We start from the raw sequence: 20,574 nt of genomic DNA on the forward strand, positions 1-20,574 counted from the left end.
AATATCACATTGCTTTATATATTGAATACTGCCTTATCATTTGGTATTACAGCAGTGACTCTAGCCAAGAAAAAACTACAGATACTCAATATACAAGACCAAACTTTCTCAAATCTTATTTATTTCAAATGTGGGAATGCCATTTTTGTATGCTTAAAAACACCTTGTTGATGAAGAAAAACATGATAGTGCCTTTTCATTAAATTTAGCACAGTTTTTAAATCTCTTCACGATGCATGTGAATCAATGAGTACATATACAGTAGTTTGAACAATGCACATTGGTTACTTTATTATTATTATTATTATTATTATTATTATTATTATTATTATTATTATTATTATTATTATTATTACATTACAAAAAGAAAACCAACTTGTGACTGTGTCAAACTTTGAAATCATTGACTTGAAAAATGTAGAAAGAAAAGGGTGTCCCGCCAAGAATTCAAAGGTCAGGGGTGGCAGTCAGCTCCAGACTTCAGTCTGGTTAGCTGGCTCTGGCTATTTTTAGTTAAGCGAGTCAAAAACAGCTGTGCCAAGAAGGCCCCCACATTGAATTTATTTAACCTGCATCCATTTCTGTTTATCAGGATCTACGTGATGTACCTGCTGAAAAAACAAAAAAAACACAAATAAAAACAAATAAAAAAAAATATTTATCAAGTTTTAATTTGGGAAATTAACCCCAAATTAGTATGAGACCCAGGATCTAACAGCTTGCTTAAAAAAAAAAATATTGTCACGTGCTACTGCAGACTATTGTTAGACTTTATGTCTTAAAACGAGTTTCTGTTGATATTTCATTGTTGTTGTAAACCCAAGGCTGAATGAACCTTTGACCCCCATTTAAGTCACATAAGATCTTAATGAGACTTAAACAGACAATGAAGGTGCAAGAGATCCCACATGTCTCTAGTTAGGCTAGTTTCAGATTTACATCCCAATTAGTTGAAAAAAGGCTGAGTAAACAAAGCTGCTCTGGAAATTGCCAGCAAACACAAATAGCCCTTTTTGATGTGCAAGTTTAGCATATTTCATAAAAAGTGAATCTCATTTAAAGCAGTCTGAACAAGTTTAGACTATAAAAAGTATACAAAAAACATGCAGACATGCTTACTTGCAAATGTTATAGTCAGTGCATGTAATAATCCATTTAAAATGTACCCCCTACAAATGAGATACAGTGAATTTAACAAGACGGTCAAAACCAACCGTCAAAAGCAGTGAAGATTTCCTTCTTCATATCAAATTCAAAAACACCACCAGAAATTACACAATATGGCTTAAAATTAATTATTAATTACAGATAATACATTTCAAAAGCTGTTAATGCTTGAAAAACAAGACAATGCATGAGCTATAAAATAAACTATTTACAAAAACGCTAACATTGTTATGCAAGACGTAACCGCTTCAAGTCACTCGGGTGCAATCAATTAAAATACTCAGTGATGTGTTCCATGCAAGAATCAACTTAACAAGCTTATTTTTCCAACTAAGGGCTCTGTACTTGTGTTTAGAAAATTCTCTACCAATAATTCTGCTGATTCAAATGTAAAAAAGTAAAATGGGTGTAATGTTCTCCTATTTAGCCTTGGATGACTGATATCAATTTCACTTCACAATATTACCGAGAAATAAAAATACCCCAGCTGTAATACAGCATGTGACAAGGGCTCCTAAAGCATTTCTATTTAGGACCTCACAAGCTAAATTGCTTTTGCTGGCCCCTTCCACCTCTCAGCATGGTTGACAGACAAATTGATCGAAACATTGGAAAATAATATGCTTGCAAAATTTCTCTGGGTGAGATTTCAGTCTTTTGAATTTTTCATACAGGAACAAAATGAAAGATTGCCTCCTTGTTTTTCCCTCCATTATGGCACCCCTTCTTAGGTACTACTACAGTAAAGTACCATACTTCATACTGTGGCAATATGTTGTAAACAAAATGTGTAACATTTTTCACCAGAGATCAAAGCTATGTGATGTCAGGAAGCTGGGTAGCAGGCATCTTTGCCCTGCAGATTATGTTGTTCAATTATAATAAATTCATACATTTGAAGTTGCCTTAGGGGCTCTCATTAGACTTAGGGGTGTTTATTACAGGGAATATTGCTTGTATCAGTTAAGAAGCAAAAAGGCTGGATGATTTGATTAGAAATGTTGACAGCTGAGGTGTGTAAGAAATATGTCATTCTAGTGTATTTTCCGAGTTTTAATAACAGGATTCATCATTTTTATGAGTACTTTAAGTCTTTGTAAATGACTAAAACAATCAGGCTAGGACCAAAGTTTTGTTTTGTTTTTTTTTTTCCCTCTCGCTCAGCATTGTGATACACTTCTATATTGTTATTTATAAATTCTGTTCCATTTTTATAATATGTTTGGTTATAAATATGGGAGACAAGCTAATGACTGACAGAAGTTAATCTATTTGTGCATCTGTGTCCTGTTTCCAGAACAGTATCTATCGTACTTTTGCTTTAGGAATAATAGAGCTTGTACTACTTAAAAAAAAAAAAAAAAAAATCTAATACAGTTTTTGAACTATTGCTCTACCACTAGACACATCACAATACTATGTTTGAAACCCTGTCCCCTTTGACATGGGATTTATGCAACGCACAAGGTGCTATCCAGTGGCTGGTTTTAGTTTAAACCTACATTTCACCCCTACCATGCATAACACTGCTACAAGTATTACATTAAGTGTACAACTTATTCATTTTCTGATTTGATAACTTTAAATCAGGTGTATTTTCCTTTCTGGAAATAAATAAATAAATAAATCTTATAACAATTGAGATTAAACCAAACCTGCCTTGGAGCATTGTTGTGTCATCACAGAGCTGTAACAAATTCAGACAATTATTAAAAAATGCAATAAATATATACTGTTTGGTTTTTTAACGTTTAACAAAAACACACAGGTCTAAGGTTTTTAGAATCACTTTACTTTCCAACTTGTCATCTGAATAGTAAAACTCAGAAAAGCATAGAGTTACCACTAGCAAAATGTTCACATCAGCTAATAATCAAAGGTTATATGTCGGATCACAATCCCTCAACACTGAACTTCATCACTGCGGTGTCACTCAGTTGATCAGCAATCGTTTTATTACTTTACTGTTCAGATTTTCCAAAAAATATTGCATATGTTGCTGTACGGTACAAGCTTATATCCACCTCGTTAGAGGTCAGAATGACCGGTCAGAGTGGGCTTTCTGACTGCTTGAACCGGCGTGTATCTTACAGCATCCTACACTACTTTTTTCAGAACATATAGTTAAATAAGAACAAACGATATAGCTTATCTTAATGATGCAATTCCCATCTAATGAAAACTATCCTGTACAAGCCAGCAGACACAAACTATTACACACAAATACAAGTCAGATTGCTGTATCAAACCAACAACAGGGTCTACATTCAGTGTGTTACACACTTTTATCAGACCCCTCAAAAGCACAGGACAGCAAGTAGACCCCTGCTTTTTTATTGTTATTAAAGTGTTGTTTCTTTGTTGTTTTTTGCAAATGGCATATTAACCTAAAACTTACCGTTAAATACAGAGAATGCAACACACCATAATAGTGTTCTAATAGCCTGACTGTTCTTGTGACAAACCTCTACAAATCTGGCTTCTATATCTGTGAATTGATGTTTCAATGACAGATGTTTGTTGCAGCAAAAATCTCTGTCAAAACAAAATTAGGTGATCTATCATTTTAAGGTATGGTCTTCATACACTGTTTACTCGAAGATATCACTTGCCTCCAGCCAATTTTGACCAAGTACATTCTTGTATATCATCATTTTTGTGATAAATGCAGCTGTTGAACAGAAAATAACCTGCTATAATACCGCATTATTACTGCTGTTAAATTCTCTATTTGGCAAATCAGGAACACTTTATTCCGCTAGTACAGTACTAACACGTCTTTGCATGGTTTAGTTTCTTTATCTAACTTGATTGTATTGCGTTCATGAAATTAAACATTTTAATGCTAGGATGTGCTTCTGCAAGTAAATCACAGAAAAAAAGGATTTAAGAGCAAGCAAAATAGAGTACATTACAATATTTTTGCATTTCTTTCTTTATGTCTTGAACAGGGTTATCCAGCAACTGTTTACTGTATTGCTATCACAAAATGCAAGTCACAATTTCTGACTGTTTTAGTCACTTGTAGCTAAAGAATGAATGTGATCCAGGGTGATGAATTACGTGATAACAAGCAATGTAGAGGTACAGCAAAAAAAAAAAATATATATATATATATATATATATTATATAGTTTGTTTGTTTTTTGTTACTAGTAGTGACACACAGCACCATGCAGTTGGCAACACTGACACACAATGCCTGATGAGAATGAGGGAACCAGTGTTATGCTGTGACCCACATGATATATTGTAAGAGGTAGCAAGAGCGGATTGAACCCTGGTCTCCTGGTTCAGAGATCAATGCATTGTGAGCTACGCACCATTTAACAAAGCTTCACCTAACATCACACTTACTGTGCTAAGGTCCAATCACGAATCAGCACGAGGAATAAACTTGAAAGTTACGCACAAGACAATCATTTTCCCTGTGAATTGAAAGAGCTTCTTGAATAACAAACACTGTGATGTCATTTGTTATTAATAGTAATAGTGCCCACTTCAAAATTCTGGAAGTCTTGATATTTTTTTTTATGACAGATTTAAACTACAATGCATACTTTATGGCAATGTTTTCTTTAACGTTTCATTAATTCCCATGTGTTTATCACTTAAGTGATTACACTTCAGTTTGTCAGAAGTATACTTATGGCATAGCAGGTAATTCATTAAAATGGAAAAAGAAGTTGAGCTGATGCCACAAGATAGATATTTTTAACTGCAATGCACAGTAATTGTAGATGTACACTTTGCGAGGAATTGATGGGAAGTTACTATACTCACAAAATAACGTACATGTACTTACAATGGTATCATATACAGTATGTTTGTATCATGTACATTTTAATAACTTGCATTGGAAATTTACATGCACGGCTTTATCATTTAAAATATTTGATTGTAAAAGGCAGTTTATAGTCTTCTTGTGATGTGAAAACAAAAACACATGGGTAAGTAAAAAAGCACATGGCAACATAGAGATAAAGGGTCATTCCTATGGTTCATATACAGCCTACAGAAATAAGTATATATTAAGTATGAGGAGTTTCATAATGTAAGCAGAACACCACTTGGTAGTTCCTTATGCCATTTAAGGACGGCATGTGGCATATCATTTGGCCTACAGCAACAAATACCATCTGCAGAATACATTGCAGGGGTTCAATTTGCATGCTAAACTGTTTCTTGAAGATTTCATCTGGTCCTTAATTTTTCAATATTATACAACTCATTTGATTGTCTCCAACTCTTAGACAATAGCTCTCTATATGTTTAATATTGTGGTTAATGAAGCAGAGAGCTTGTACAACAAAACCATTTCCTATACAGTACTTTTTTACGATAGGAGCTTTTAATCATAAACAAATGCAATCATTTATGTTAAGCAACCCATACACTTACTCAATGTAGCACAAAGAGCCAGTGAGCAGAAATGATGTGGTGGTAGAAAAATAGAAAAAACCGTACTGCAGACTTTGCAGTTTGAGCTTCATTCATTTGCAGCACTCCAAAAAACAAACATGTTAAAGCAGATATTTATACCAACGGTATCCTAAACAATTTGCTTTTAAGTAATCCATAAAGATGGTCTGCAGTAAAGAGTAGTGGTGCAGAGCTAAAGGGATACTATACTTTAGACCCTCTAAATTTGCACAATATATCATTCTTTTAAATTGTTTATTATCACATTACATGTTCCTAGAAGTCACCAGAATATTAGGGAGTAGTTATAAAAGTGCATTTGCTATGTAGACCCAATCTGATTTAGATTTCTATTAAATAAATCAGATCCAGACTATGGATTGTAATAAACATTCTACACTTAGGCTTTTAATGTCGCGTGAACACCCAAAATACAAAATTTACACATACCATTCTTCATAATTTACACAGTGTATATGTGTGAGTTATTATAAACGCATAATTATTAAGCATTTTATTATAGCAACACTGGATTAATGCCTACAGATTAGAAACATATCTAAATGGTTATGTGATATTACCATTGTCTAACATAACCATTTCCCTCCATTCAGCCAAGTGCTTTCCAGCAAAGCCATCACTATGATCTTCAAACTGTAAATGCAATTGTGCATACGGATTACTAAACACCTAATTAATACAAAATGTCTTTGTTCCAGTATGTTGAAACAAGGCATTAGTACCTTCCTACCTAGAGCATATTATCCTAAGGTTCAGTGGTATTTATTGGTCAAGAAAATCTTAGGCTGACAATTTCAGAATGATTAATGAAGGCACCTCTTTCAGAGAATGTCAGACTCTGCCTTTTAAACAACTGACCTTCTATAGAATTCTACTGAACTCATAATTCCACTTTTGTTCAGTTTCTTATTAGTAAAGTTAAAATGAATACTTAAGGGAATGACGGCTAAGTTGATGCACAGTAAATCTTAAAAAAAAGTGTCAAGTTCTTGCTGAGATCATCCTGAGCATTTTACATCCACTTGGCCTTAATATTGCTTTCAAAGCTTTCAATCTTGAAGAAAGAAAAAAAAGAAAAATAATTGCTAAAGGAAAACCCTTGAAAACAATAATGAATACAATTGAAAAAGAAAAGGGTAATTTCATGTCAAACCAACCTCTAACCTCCATAAAATGTAATGAATTAAAATTTGAATTTATACCAATGGTATCCTGAGGAATTTTCATTTCAGTAATCCCTAATGATATACTGTTGAAATGGGTAGTGCAACGTGTGAAAGTGCATTGTTAAAATATGGCCCTATCATCTTTGTAACCCCAGATTTAAATTAGATCATGTAGAGAGAAAGTCAGTATGATCTGACGGTTTAGAGATAGACCTTAGCATATATGTGTACACAATAAACACATATGTACAGTTTATAATTTGCACAGCACTAAATGTCTGTAGACACCAGACACGATGCGATGAGCGAATGTGTAGTATGACACCATATCATGATAAAAAAAGATGTATTTTTAATATGAGCCGTTCACACTGCCTGTGATGCGATGGGACGACACTGAAGCGATATGAAAAAAATACGATTGGTGTCTATTTTTGCAATTTTGCCGTTTTCAGTAAACAGTGGGGGAAGAAAAGATCAATCTTGCAGTATCCAAATAACTGGAGCTGCACAATAAAGGACACTAAAAATGATAAAGACAAGGCAATGAGGGAGAACATCTGGCAGTCCATTTCTAGAGAACTGGATATAGCTGGCATGTATGATTGGTTTACCTTTACTGAAATAAGTATTCTGAAAAGCTATTATGTATTCTACATTTGTATTAGTTCTATATTGCGCACGCCTGTCGCCACTGGTGTGAAAGGTAGTGGCGCAACGAAAGTACCATTTTACCGCAGGATAAATCGTATCGCATCCCTGTGTGAAGAGGCCTTAAGTCTTTACTTTTAATCCCCCCAAAAATGTTGTACCCAATTTCAAATGTTGCCTCACTGCTGCAAATCACTACAGATCAGAAGGACTGATGACTAGCATTAAAAACACAGTTGTGCTGTGGAACTAAAAAAAGAGTACTAAATATTGCTGTGCTTACAGTAGTGTTAATGGATTACTTGTCACTATAGCGTTTACTAAAATGTACAATCAAAAAACACATAAACGCTCTAAACACAGACATTGCTGTATTGTGCTACTGTACTTTGTATGTCAGAACATGTCAGTACTGTAAAGAAACCTTTTTTGCTTAGACGACAAATGTGATATTAACCAACGTCTGACAACAGCCAAAGTGATATTATCAGGAGCTCGTCCCTATTGAATCTCACTATTTACTTTCCAAGACATTTCAGTTTGGTAGTAATAAAAGGATGGCAAAATTACCTGGAGTGTTAGTGAGAGGGTTTGACTGTAATGACACACTGTTATTCAAATTATACATAGAGAAAGTGGATTACAAGTACTATACTGTGCCCTCTCATTATTTCAGGATTTTAATCATATAAATGTACATTACCAAAATATAGTGGCTGTTAAGCCTGACATAACATTAGGGATCCAAGCTCTACATATACAGTATAATTTGTAAAATGACTTCAAAATAAAATATTGAAAAAATGTATTCAGCTTTCTCACACACACACACACACACGCGCACAGATTTGGTGTTTTGCTGACTAATACATACAATAAAAGCAATATACTTTTGATGTTTTTGTTTTGCCATCAATTTTCACAGAAGGATAGAATTTTGACATTTGTCTTGGAGGAAGTTAAATTGCTGTTACATTTCATTAAAAGCCATTAATTTTCCACAACTCCCCATGCATTTATCGAAGCCTGTCCCCTCTACTGCAATTAACCTGTCTGGGAATGATGATGGGCCATTCTGAGTGTAACTACATGATAAATTTCCCTCGCTTCTCAGTTGAACAGAGCTTAATGTTACCAATATTATTCATTTTTGCTTTAGGAAATAGTGCCAGTTTCCAAAACGCAAAAAAGTCCTTGACCAAAATAGCAAAGGATATTAAACTGAGAAATGATCTATTGATGCAAATCATTAAATCTATTTGCATTTGCTTACTGAACCTTATCACAGAAATTAAACTATGTTCAGTAAGAAAAAAGCTGGTTGTGCATGGTTAAAAAGACATCTTGGAGGATCCAAGCTCCATATCATTAACTTTCTCACTTCCCCTCATTAACAAGTAAAATGTTTTTACTGCTTGAAAAATTTTAATAAATAGAAAACGCAGGGCAGCTGACATACGTTAGCAATGTAATATACAAGGGTATTAATATGTTTACATAAATTATAAAGAGATGGCCATACATTTTAAAAAGGCAGATTTCCTACTTGGCAGGCTTTGAATTGTTGGTGAAGCAATCAATTTCATCTTATGTGTATATATATATATATATATATATATATATATATATAGATATATATAATATATATATATATGTATATATATATTGATATAGGTTATTAATCGTTATTACATATCCCTTAACTATGCACATACTTCCAGCACAGAAATAAAAAAAAGATTTCCTGCTGGTTCATACAGTTCTCTACTCTAAAGGTCCAAATAGAAATTAATGGGTGGTGAAAAGAGACACTAAATAAGATTACTCAATTAGTAAACAATAATGTCTTTCTTAACTGCCTATGTATTTAGTTTCCTTATTTTTTTTCCCCTAAAACATTTCCTACAAACATTCAAGAAAAATTCACTAACTGCTTCAGTAACCTTGGTACATATATGTAAAACTTGTACTGCGCTTCGATTGGGGGGGGCTTTTTCCAAATTATTCTCAACAAGCCTATAACCTATGAGTACTAATTCACTTCCTAACCTCCTGTCCACAGCTTTACAGAGGAACTCCACGTAAAAACCTTTTCTGAAATAGTTATATTCCATGAGAATACTTAAGACAAGTGGCATCTTCATGTTAATACCATTACAAGCTAATAGTTTGCAAACCTGTCAGTTGCAGGTGTCTGTTTTAAAGTTTAACAAGATCTAGTAGAAACCGAATTTGCTCCAGTTACCATGAGATGTACCATATTACTGGGGAACCTGGGCCTGCTGTAACTGGGTCAGACGTATTTATTAATTTACTCCAGTGCTGCTGTATACACTTTTTAAATAAAAAGAGTAAAAGTATTAATTGACTTGAACTAATTGACTTTCCATTGTTTGTGTGTTTTACTAAAACTGGCTCATTCTCTATGTTAATTACTATACTAGAAGTTTTAATTCTTGGTACTTTAATTTTGAATCCCATTTCCCACACCACTGCCTATAGTGGCCCCCTACTAAGTAAGTGTACATCAAATCTGGTTGCAAAGCAATTAAAACATGTGAAATCTGTACTTGCCTGTACATGTTACAGCTATTCACGTGTTCTAACCCAGCAGAAAACAAACACAATCTGAATGAGGTTTAGCTTTTAATCTGGACTGTGTACTATAGAACTGTGCTGGGAATCAAAGGTTTAAAGATGCTGGTTTACAAACAGAAGCAACGACTCGAAACACAGTAAAGACACTTATGAATAGTTAACTGTAAACTTCTGCTGTGGCAGTCAAAAGAACCAGTTAACTAATAAAAAATAAAAAAAACCTGTAGGGTAATTTAATTCTTTGGCCTTTACCATGTATTCCTGTCTTTTGAACAGATCTTGCTCAACTTTGCCCTCTTCATGACCCAACTCTCTCTTATTTACTGATTAAAAATCTTTGTTTCTTGTTGTGTGTACTTTGTCAGGAACTCTGTATGCTGTTGGCAAACTGACCCAAGTCATTATTTTAACCACATGTATCATAAAATAAATATCTCAATGAACAGGAAAACTAAAAAACACACATTACCCATTTATAAAAAAAAAAAAAAGTGTTGCAAGCTTTTTTTTTTCCTTTTTAACTCCTTATCAACCCTACATTTGCTTACATACATTACAAAATGTATGTAAGCGAGCTTACTGCAATACATTAGGAAAATCACGATTATTCACTAGTTTCATGAAATAATTCTGATCATAAATTATGACCACCAATTGTTATATTTATATATATTGCTCAATCAGTGTAAATGTTGCAATGTAACAATACCCTAATGTAAACACATCCAGTTACATTTCACCTCTTTTAAATCTGCCCTCTAGCTATTGTCCATGAGGCCTACAGAGGGCCAACGTGGGAGTGGATAGTGATCTCAAATGATTAGTTTCTCAGCATCTCAACATGTTGTCAATTACAGAATAGGATTCCCTTCATCAAAAAAACTGACAGCACTGGGCATTCTTGTCAGATGTCTATAATCCAGCAACTAGGTGGCTTCAGGGTTGTTAAGGCATTGGAGAATTAAAAGGCGTCAGAGACACTGTTATTTTTGTAGTAAAAACACTTGAAACACTTCACAGTACTAGCATTGCAATGACAATGATACAGAGGTTGCATGTAAGCGATCAGTATACGAGTATGATACCAAACGTGGGTTTAATGACTGCTTTCCAACCCTTTTATATGTTTGTTTAACATTTAAGTGCCCATTTCTCATAGTAGCGAATCAGTTAATTGCCATTTACAGTGCACTGAGGAGCTGACTGTCAAGCCCGATTGCTATCAGCATTATTGTATGTGGCCCCTGGTACGCCACACTAAAGAAAACAACACCCATCCTCTTAATTTACTAGGAAGTGTAAGCAACTGAGGACTTTTCATAGACATATTATAATACTGTACCGCACTTAAGAAAAACATAATCTGCATGTTTTGCAATTATGATTACAGCCCTGTGTGCACCCTTTACCCTAATTCAGTGATCTGACAAACTAGCAGTTCCATGTGGATCCCACTCCCAAATGGACAGACCAAGCTTACCCGTAGCACTTACGAAAATGCTGGATCGTTTTTATCAGTTCTGAGACTGCATCCCCCTTGACCCCCTGCTGTAACCCTAACCTTAGTAATGAAGCCGGAGCCTACATCTGGAAAGCAAGAAACCAGAAAAAACCTTTTGATTTTACCACTCAACCCGATGCCATCTTATAGATTCTGTAAAGGCACTACTTGTAATTAACGCTTCCCTTGAGCAGTTCTAGTAGGAACTGATGAAAAGGATGGGATCACTTAAAAAATAAATAAATAAATAATGCGAAACACAAATATCAAATGCATAAATGTATATTCTAGGTACATCATTTTTGACGGATTATTAATTAAATCACGAATAACACTAGCAAAAAATCTGGGGAATAGAAATAAATCATCCAAAACAAAAGCCTATATTCAATCTACTTTTAGATGTTAAAATTAGGTTTGCAACAGACTGTGCATGCCATCAAACTTCTCATTTTAACCTCAACTGCATGTTAGAGTGATTTTCTTATTTGCACTGGTGGTACTTCTCTGAACCATATTTCTTCAGGGATCTGCACAAATGTTCACGGTTTGATGAGAAATGTTCCACTCCATCACATCTATAGATTCTTTTCTGTCTCAAAATTTCATACTTTTATTAATAAAATCATTGTGAAGCTTCTTGCCTACCTTTCTGCAGGTATAGCGTCCTCTTGCAGCTGTATGTAGTGCACACCATTTTCACATCCAGTTACCTGGATCTCACCCAGGGGACTCAGCAATGTGACTCCTGCCAGCTTGCACTGATTCGGGTTCCTCTTGTGAACACTCTGTCCGAGAGATGAGAAATATTGAATTGAGATAACGCAATATTGGGATGGTTTAAAGAAATGGTACGTCAAAAATATTCCAAGAAAAAAAAAAAAAAAAAAACACTTCCGAGTGCATTTGAAACATAATCCTGTTCATGTTTTCTACAGGCGATTTAAACGTTGGTTAGTTAAACAATAAATTAAAATATATATATATATATATATATATATATATATATATATATATATATATATATATATATATATACACACACACACACACACACACATACACAGTAAATATTTATTTTTATTTTTCTTAATAGTATTGCGATTGCACAAATGGACCCTCTCATTTCAACCCAGTGTTATATGGTTTAAAACAGTACATACAATCTGAATTGGAACTCCATTAGTTCCTAATGGAGGATATACACTCATGGGCAGAAGTGATGGTCACTTTGTCTAAAACGCTATGGCTTTTCCAGTCCCCATTCATCTAATCCGAGTTGCTGTGGATCAAAGGGGATATTGGGCTGATGTAGGTAAAGAATATGCAATACATACCTCAATTAAAAGATTCCCTGCACTGATTGGCTGAGCTAGAGGGATATCATTCCTAGTAAGCCCTCAGAATGTTTGTTACCGCACCACAAAAGCAAATCAAAACAGTAAAACTTCATCAGTTTTATTTGTAACAAAGTGTGATTTGAAGTACACTTAAACCTTTTTAATACCATGTCAACTGAAGAATACAAGTCAAAACCTCCATAACAAAACGGCTCAGGAGAGAGTGCAAGTATGAGAGCGCACGTCACCTTGCCATTGCCATATCAGACCCGACAAAACTAAATTCTTCTAATCTTTAGCATAGAAACACTCCACAAGGCCTGCTGTATAAAGTGTGGTTTGAAATACGAATACATTTTGGACAGAGATACAGCGAAGGCTCAAGAGAATTACCTCATAATGCTTTCCTGATCGAAACCAATGAAAATGGTATACACCTGTTTCAATGAAGCTACAAAAAGTCCCAACGTCCTCACGGACATCATAATATCCAACTACTGGACTTCGTTAAACAAGCGATTCATAATGCCCAGTAAAGCCCTCTGTGTCGGGTCTCATTGCTTGCTTAAACTTAATGTACGCAGATATATTTGACAACATGTCACAGTGGTCCTGTTAAAGCAAACAGACCAAGAAGCTGGTAAAAATTATAATGCAAAGTGCAATCCTTTACTGGCGGACTTTGGCTAATCACTGTACCTGTATCTGGAAATATAAATAGACAAAAAAATGTCTCGTTCTGGAAACCATGCCAAAATGAAAACATATTATATATGAGTTATAATTTAAGTGTTTAACCATTTACTTTGTAGCTCTTCATGGTCAGAAACTGCAATACCTTAATTACAATAAGTCATGTTATGCTTCAAGTGTTTCTTCCCAAATGGCAAATGTAAAGACATACAGGTTTACATACAGTATGTGAATATAGAAGCAGATCATTTGTATACAACTTTATTATTTATATGAACATGGTTTGAGATTACAACATATGAACCATATACGCCAAAGCTAGTTCCAGAGCAATGCCTGCCAATGGGATTCTGTTTGCTTCTCAGTTTAATGTATTATACTAATGCACATTGTCATTGATTTTACTCCCCCAAGCAAATTCCACTTCATTCACAAGTCTGTACCAGAGCCAGCATTTGACAGTGAAGTTTATTTTCTGCCCAGATGTCAATAAAAGATTTAATTGCCGAAATACACCTTTCAATTAACATCAAGACAATCAGTAAAACGTCTGATAAAAACACCTTTTACAGTTTTCAGATGCCAGTTCTACCACTAAATCTTCCCAAGTTAAGTTCTGTATGATATCACTTAAATTGAGCAAACAATGCTAAGTCAGTCCTGTTGTCTGGTAAATGATTCCCATGATAGCACGCCATTATTTTCAATACGTCATTTCTGGCGGATGTTCAAGGTGTTTTTCAAGCATTAAATGTAATCTACAGGGATTTTTTTTAACAGCTCCTAACAACTGCCATAATACAATACTCCTTTGAATATCAAAATAAATGTTGGAAATAATTAACAGAATCCTAAACTCAAACACCGCCTCATGTGTCCTTTTTTTCTATAAAATGTTTACTTACAACGAAGTTCAGATCGTATGGAACAGATTTAGTACCTCTCTTCAACAACCCACTTTGAAGTGTTTTGTTTTCAAGCTCAATTTACTTTCCTTTTGCTAAAACAAGACAAAACAATATAACGGAAAACCTACACAAATTCTATATAAACAAATTCTTGGAAGAAACGTTTCTGTTGGCAGGACTGTTGAATTCTTGGGAGAAGCTATACAATACTACATTTGTTTTCTCTCAAGTAAAGTATGTTCTTTGATAGATATGTTGCAAATAGAAATTAATATTCATAAAAGTAAACATTTGCATCTTTATTAAACTTAAACATTTAAATTGAAATTAAAACAATTAAGAAACAATTTAACTCAGAAAGCAAAGCAGCAATAATTCCTGTCTCCTTATTTTAAAGGGCTGTCTCATGCTCAATGTGCAGATTGTAGCAGCCCCATACTGCCACTGATGTAATCAGTGTCAGCTGTTTCAATGCTAGAGCCCCAGATAAGCAAGTCAGTAATGTTCCCCAGCTTTGTTTTTCTAGTAACCCAGACAGCAGCCTTTGATTGGAGAGAACCCGGATCATGGGCTTCTTGAGAGCTTTCACGTTACTTGTGCTCCATAAGCATGGAATGTTTGAAATGCACTCTGAAGTGAGACAATTAAATGTTGCAGAGCTGCACAAGCGACATTAAGCCCATACTGGCAAACGTTAAACAAAAGGGCAGAGACAGAAGCTAGAAAAATAAAAATCAGCCTCTGCAGAGTTTAAAACCCACATTGCCACATTATGCGATTCAATTCAGTTCTTCACAATTGTCTTGTTTGACAGATTTGGCGCTCTGGTCCTTGCCCAGTTTGTCGGTATGTAAATGGCTAGTGATGGTACGATTTAAAGCAAATTCAGTTTAACTTACCTTTTTATAACATTATCAGCACCAAAATGATTATCATTAGCTGTGCCAAGCCAAACAGAATGGAGAGGTTGCGTTTGTGAGGAAGCAGTAAATCTAATGCTCAGCCTGTGTTGTGTGTGACACTCTAATAATTTGAATCATTTGAACTGGGGACCCCGGTTACAGCGGAATGACACAATTTACACAGATGGAGGAGAAAGTCATAGTGGGGCAGAGGGAGCACGTCAGACAGATACCCGAGCACAATGCCATTTTAACATGAAATGATTACATGGATCACATCTCAGAATATACATCAAATAACAGGCTTCATTTCATTCACTTTAAAATGCCTTTCTCTATCTGAGGTCAACAGACTTTCTTTCAAAGAGGTAACAAGAATAAGCAAGGCTGCTTACTGCTTTATGGCAAGCTGCCTGGGCCGCTTAACTGAAAACACATTGAATAGCGCAAGACAGCTGGCAGCACAGCCAATGCTTACTGCAGTGAAGCTGGTCCAATCCAGCCAGCAGCACTTAACGTTTTCGTAGTTTTAATGTAATCAGTTTTTGTTTGGCCCCAAGCGTTAGTCTTTAGGGTAGTAAGCTGTCGGGTGTAGTTTTACCATTTAAATGTCTTGGTAAAAGTCAGTAATGTCTTGAATGATGTTACAGTACAACAGAATTACCCCATTACTAATGAGATCTATCTTGTTTTAATGGCATACATATCATACTTCAATACCACAAATTAAGATAAAAGGTTAAACTTATAGAAAGTTGAAAGCTTCTGCAAATGCCTTCATCGCAATACCATTTATTTAATTATCTTTAGATTATACACAGATAATATTTCTAATTGAAAAATTAGACTGCATTTGTTTTCAAAAGCATACAGTACATCCAACCAGTATTTTGTAAACGTCAAATTGCTGCCTATTAATTTGCATACACCAAACATGAAAATGCGAGTTTAATAATTATGACAGGGTAAAAAAATCTAATGAAAAAATGTTGGATCACTGGTTTCTTTATTAACCTTTACTAGATTGATTATTGCATTGGTGAAGGCGTCCACAGCATAGCTGTCTACAGTGGTTTTACCCAAAGAAGCCGCAGAATCTGCCTGAATACTGATCTCATTATACCGTTAAATGTTATGTATAAAATTGGAGCACCATTGTTAGCAGTTCTAGTGGCGTCCCGCGCACTCTTGCCACAATGTCATACGCATTAATAGCCGGGTTTTACCCAAAGAAGCCGCAGAATCTGCCTGAATACTGATCTCATTATACCGTTAAATGTTATGTATAAAATTGGAGCACCATTGTTAGCAAACAGAATTAAGTCCTACTTGTCATTAATAACAAATGAGCATCAAAAAGGGTTTTCATTGCAAAAGATTTATTGGTGAGAGTGTAAGGATGATTTATGGCTTAATGTTCTGTACAGAAGATCCCAACTTTCCAGGCATGCTCCCATTACATGACTTTGAAAAAAAGATGTGCCTCTGTGGCATTCTCTTTTTTGTTGGGCCAAGGTTCCCTGTAAATCACATGTCCCAGCCCTGAGCACTGTCATTAGCAAAATGGGTTTGCATTTCTCCAGCACTCCGAGCGCAAGGTTCAGGAGTTGTGAGACTCGCTTGTGCATTACGTTTTCCATTGCTGATTAGGCTCCTATAGGTTTACATGCTACCTGAAGCCAGCAATCTGGAATCATTTTATCAAAGGCAATACAAACTGTGTGGTGTTTTACATACTGCATTTCATAGGTTTTCATTATTGTGTTATTTGCTGGTGCTAGCGGAACTGGAATTTGTGACATCTGGATTTTTTTCTTATTTGGCAAGGGTTAGTAAAACCCCAAAATATCCTCATTAGAACACCCTTCTCCTCCCAAATACATATATTTCATTTTCAATTTCAGTCGTATTTCAATTATTGTGATAAACAAAAATGGATAACTGTATTTCATGCATTCTGTTATTTTGGCATTGACTAGTTGGGGAAAATATTACATTCCACTGCAATGTTCCTGTTTTTTTTTTGTTTTTATTTTGCAAAAATAAATAAATAAAACCCTCTTATTACTAAATAACTGTCAGGAAATCCGAGGGATTATAATGGAACCCTGTAAGCATATGTTGATGTTGTAATAGTAATTCCTGACAGTTCACGGAGGCCACAAGCTGTGCATGTGGAACCATGACTGGAAGTTTGTATTTATTCTGAGGTTTAGCTGTAAGTCTAAGGAAAACAAAGTTGTTCTCTGGGAAGCAATCTGCCCCGATATGTTATTGTAATTGTGCATGCACATAACCGAATAAGACGTGATGATGTATTTCAGTTTGACGGACTAAAAAGTTTTTTTTTTTTTTTTTTTTTTTTTTTTTTTTTTAATGTTAAGAAATCTGTTAGAATTAATAAGCAATATATCTGCACTGGTTTCCAACAGGTGTACCATACATAAGCAGTTGCGTGTATCTACCCAGCAACAATAATGGGAAAAGAGAATGATCTCTATGACTTTACAGTGGGTGCCCATGTAACTGAATATAAAATTGGTTCAACACAGCAGCTGCACTGACCACCAAGAGAGTCTTCCGGATATTTATGGATTGCCAGCTTTTGCAGAAGTCAGTCAAGACACACATGTGCTACGTGTTCCTACTCTCTATTCTCTTGAAATACCAATTCACTCTTACTGGTTTCTTGCATAGCACACAAGTACACTGGTACTAGCACCCTGTCTAAATTAAGTGTATCCAAAACAAGAACATTGTATGAGTTATGCAGTACAATGCATCAGTAAGTATCGTGCCTGGGTTTGGTATGGATCTAGCAAATAAGGCTTAACATGACTTACAGTAGATAAAATAGCCTAAATGTCACAATGGTTTGTCTCCCTCTTAATGCTTCAACTAGCTTCACCAATGGCAATTAATCTCCCAACAATCTTGTCAGTCTATGCCTTTGTGATTTTAGAAGCATGCCATCCACAACGTTAAGGACAATAAAACCTGCAAGATTAAACACATCTTCTCAAACTTCTTCAAATGAAGGGAGGGGAATTACAGTATTAGACACTGTGTCTTGTGCCACTACTACAGTGCAGTATTGTTGAGGTGAGGACTTGCACCATGATAATTACATCTATTTACAAACTGAAATGCTTTAGAGCAGTGGTCCTCAAAGTAATCTGGGCACAGGCATAAATTAATCTTACTTGGCTGTTTGTGGGTACACTGACTATTGCACAGGTTCTTATCTTAAATACTGCCTTCCCACAACATATATAAGAGTTCTAGCAGGAGTTATTCTTGGCCTACTCTGATAAGGCCAAGTCTCAGGCAGTAATTGTTTGTGCTGCGCTCTTTAAATAATTTATATGAAATATGCACAGCAAGTGTTTACACAGATAACATCGTGTAACAATTTTTTTTTTTTTTGTTCCTGGGTAGTAAGTGTTATTTCCTAATTGCTTATGCCTCAAAAGTATAGAAAATGGCTATTATTCCCCACAAACTTTGCTTTTGTGACCAGGACAGTGATATTTCAAAATATCACTATTTCCAATGGGAAAACGGGCAAATGTGTGTCTTTTCATTCAAATAAAGTCAGAAAAAAACAACATATGAATCCAAATTAACATGTATTTATACTAAAGTAATACAAAAATGACTACAAAAGATTTAAAAGCGAGTAGTTTTTCGAGATTTACGATTATACTGTAAATACAGTGTAATCGTAAATCTCAAATATCACTGTCCTGGTCACAAAAGCAAAGTTTGTGGGGAATAATAGCCATTTTCTATACTTTTGAGGCATAAGCAATTAGAAAATAACACTTACTACCCAGGAACAAAAATTGTGTTACATAGTGTAACCATTAATAAAATAAAATAAAAAGATGGATAGCGTCTCGCTTTGTTTCAATTTGGCAATTTTGTCAACACTACTCTGTTTTAAAGATCGTTCCTCTTTAGTACAATTATTCAGAGAAAGTAACTAAATCTACTACAGTGTTTCCCTTGTCTGGTGAAATTAAAAATATATATATATATATATATATATATATATATATATATATATATATATATATATATATATATATATATATATATAGAGAGAGAGAGAGAGAGAGAGAGAGAGAGAGAGAGAGAGAGAGAGAGGAGAGAGAGAGAGAGAGAGAGAGAGAGAGAAAACTAAATTCTAAATACTGAAATATATTATTTTTCTCAATAAATGTCAGTGAAATTCATATAATTGAATTTAACATATTAACACCCCGCCTCTGCTCATGAATGATTGGACAGCTGTCAGATCTTTCACTTTCCCAATGACAACTCACTATCCTTTTCATGCAGAATACCGTGAATTGCTTCGGTTTGCTTATGATTGGACAGCTGCAAAAACTTGGCAGATATTTGACTCTCCTATTGGTTAACTTACTATCAGTACCTGAAACTGAAACAGACACAGTTTGTATCCCACCCAGATATCTTATGATTGGGCTACAGCAGAGAAAATGCAAATATTCAACTGGTTGATCGTATCGTAGGCCCATCAGGAGAAAAAAAAAAAGTTGAGTATGTGTATGTACAAGCACAGCATAAGCGAGCAGCACTGTCAACAGACTGCTGTGAGGCTTTTGTTGGAAAATGTGTTTAAAGCTTTATTCATTTGTTTTCCCATGCTACGACTCTCCAGAAACATGTTCACAACCCATAATTTAAGAACAGCTGCCGCGGGCACCACTTTGAGGACCACTGCTTTAGGGGGGTGTGATGATGTGTTTTGTGTTGTTTTTCTGGTTTGTTTTTTAGTTTGTTTGTTTTATTTTTTAAAAGCAAAATCTGCAATGTTGTTCCAAAATTAAAGTAAGGGTGTTGCATGCACCCAACCAAGTAAAAAAAAAGCATCCTGTTCACAAAATCCTGTACTTCTGTTCTAGAGACTATTAAACTGTTATTAAAGATAGTGGTTTGTCTACAGTATTTGTTTACTTACACAGTTTTCTATATAACATCCCAAAAAAATGTTTTTAAAAAAGATTATTTTACATGGTTTTGTGTCTGGTTAAAATGTTTTGCAATAAACCTTTTTTTAAATTATTTTATATATATATATATATATTATAGGAGCAAAATAATACAATGCAGGCCGCAGGAATTCCATGTCTGTTTTTTTGTATTTCAACTATTCTTCATAAACATGCAAAACAAAATA

General features: G+C 34.8%; 1 protein-coding gene across 1 annotated transcript in view; it reads right to left on the reverse strand.

Annotated features, from left to right (window-relative positions):
- mgmt (O-6-methylguanine-DNA methyltransferase) overlaps window positions 1-20,574 on the reverse strand; it is a 90,367-nt gene that overhangs the window by 60,858 nt on the left and 8,935 nt on the right. The window contains exon 3 of the mRNA XM_041261822.1: window positions 12,174-12,313. Within this exon, the coding sequence (XP_041117756.1) occupies window positions 12,174-12,313 (140 nt within the window). The remainder of the gene's footprint in view (window positions 1-12,173; window positions 12,314-20,574) is intronic.

This window comes from Polyodon spathula, chromosome 10 (assembly GCF_017654505.1).
Source record: "Polyodon spathula isolate WHYD16114869_AA chromosome 10, ASM1765450v1, whole genome shotgun sequence".
Taxonomy (NCBI): Eukaryota; Metazoa; Chordata; class Actinopteri; order Acipenseriformes; family Polyodontidae; genus Polyodon; species Polyodon spathula.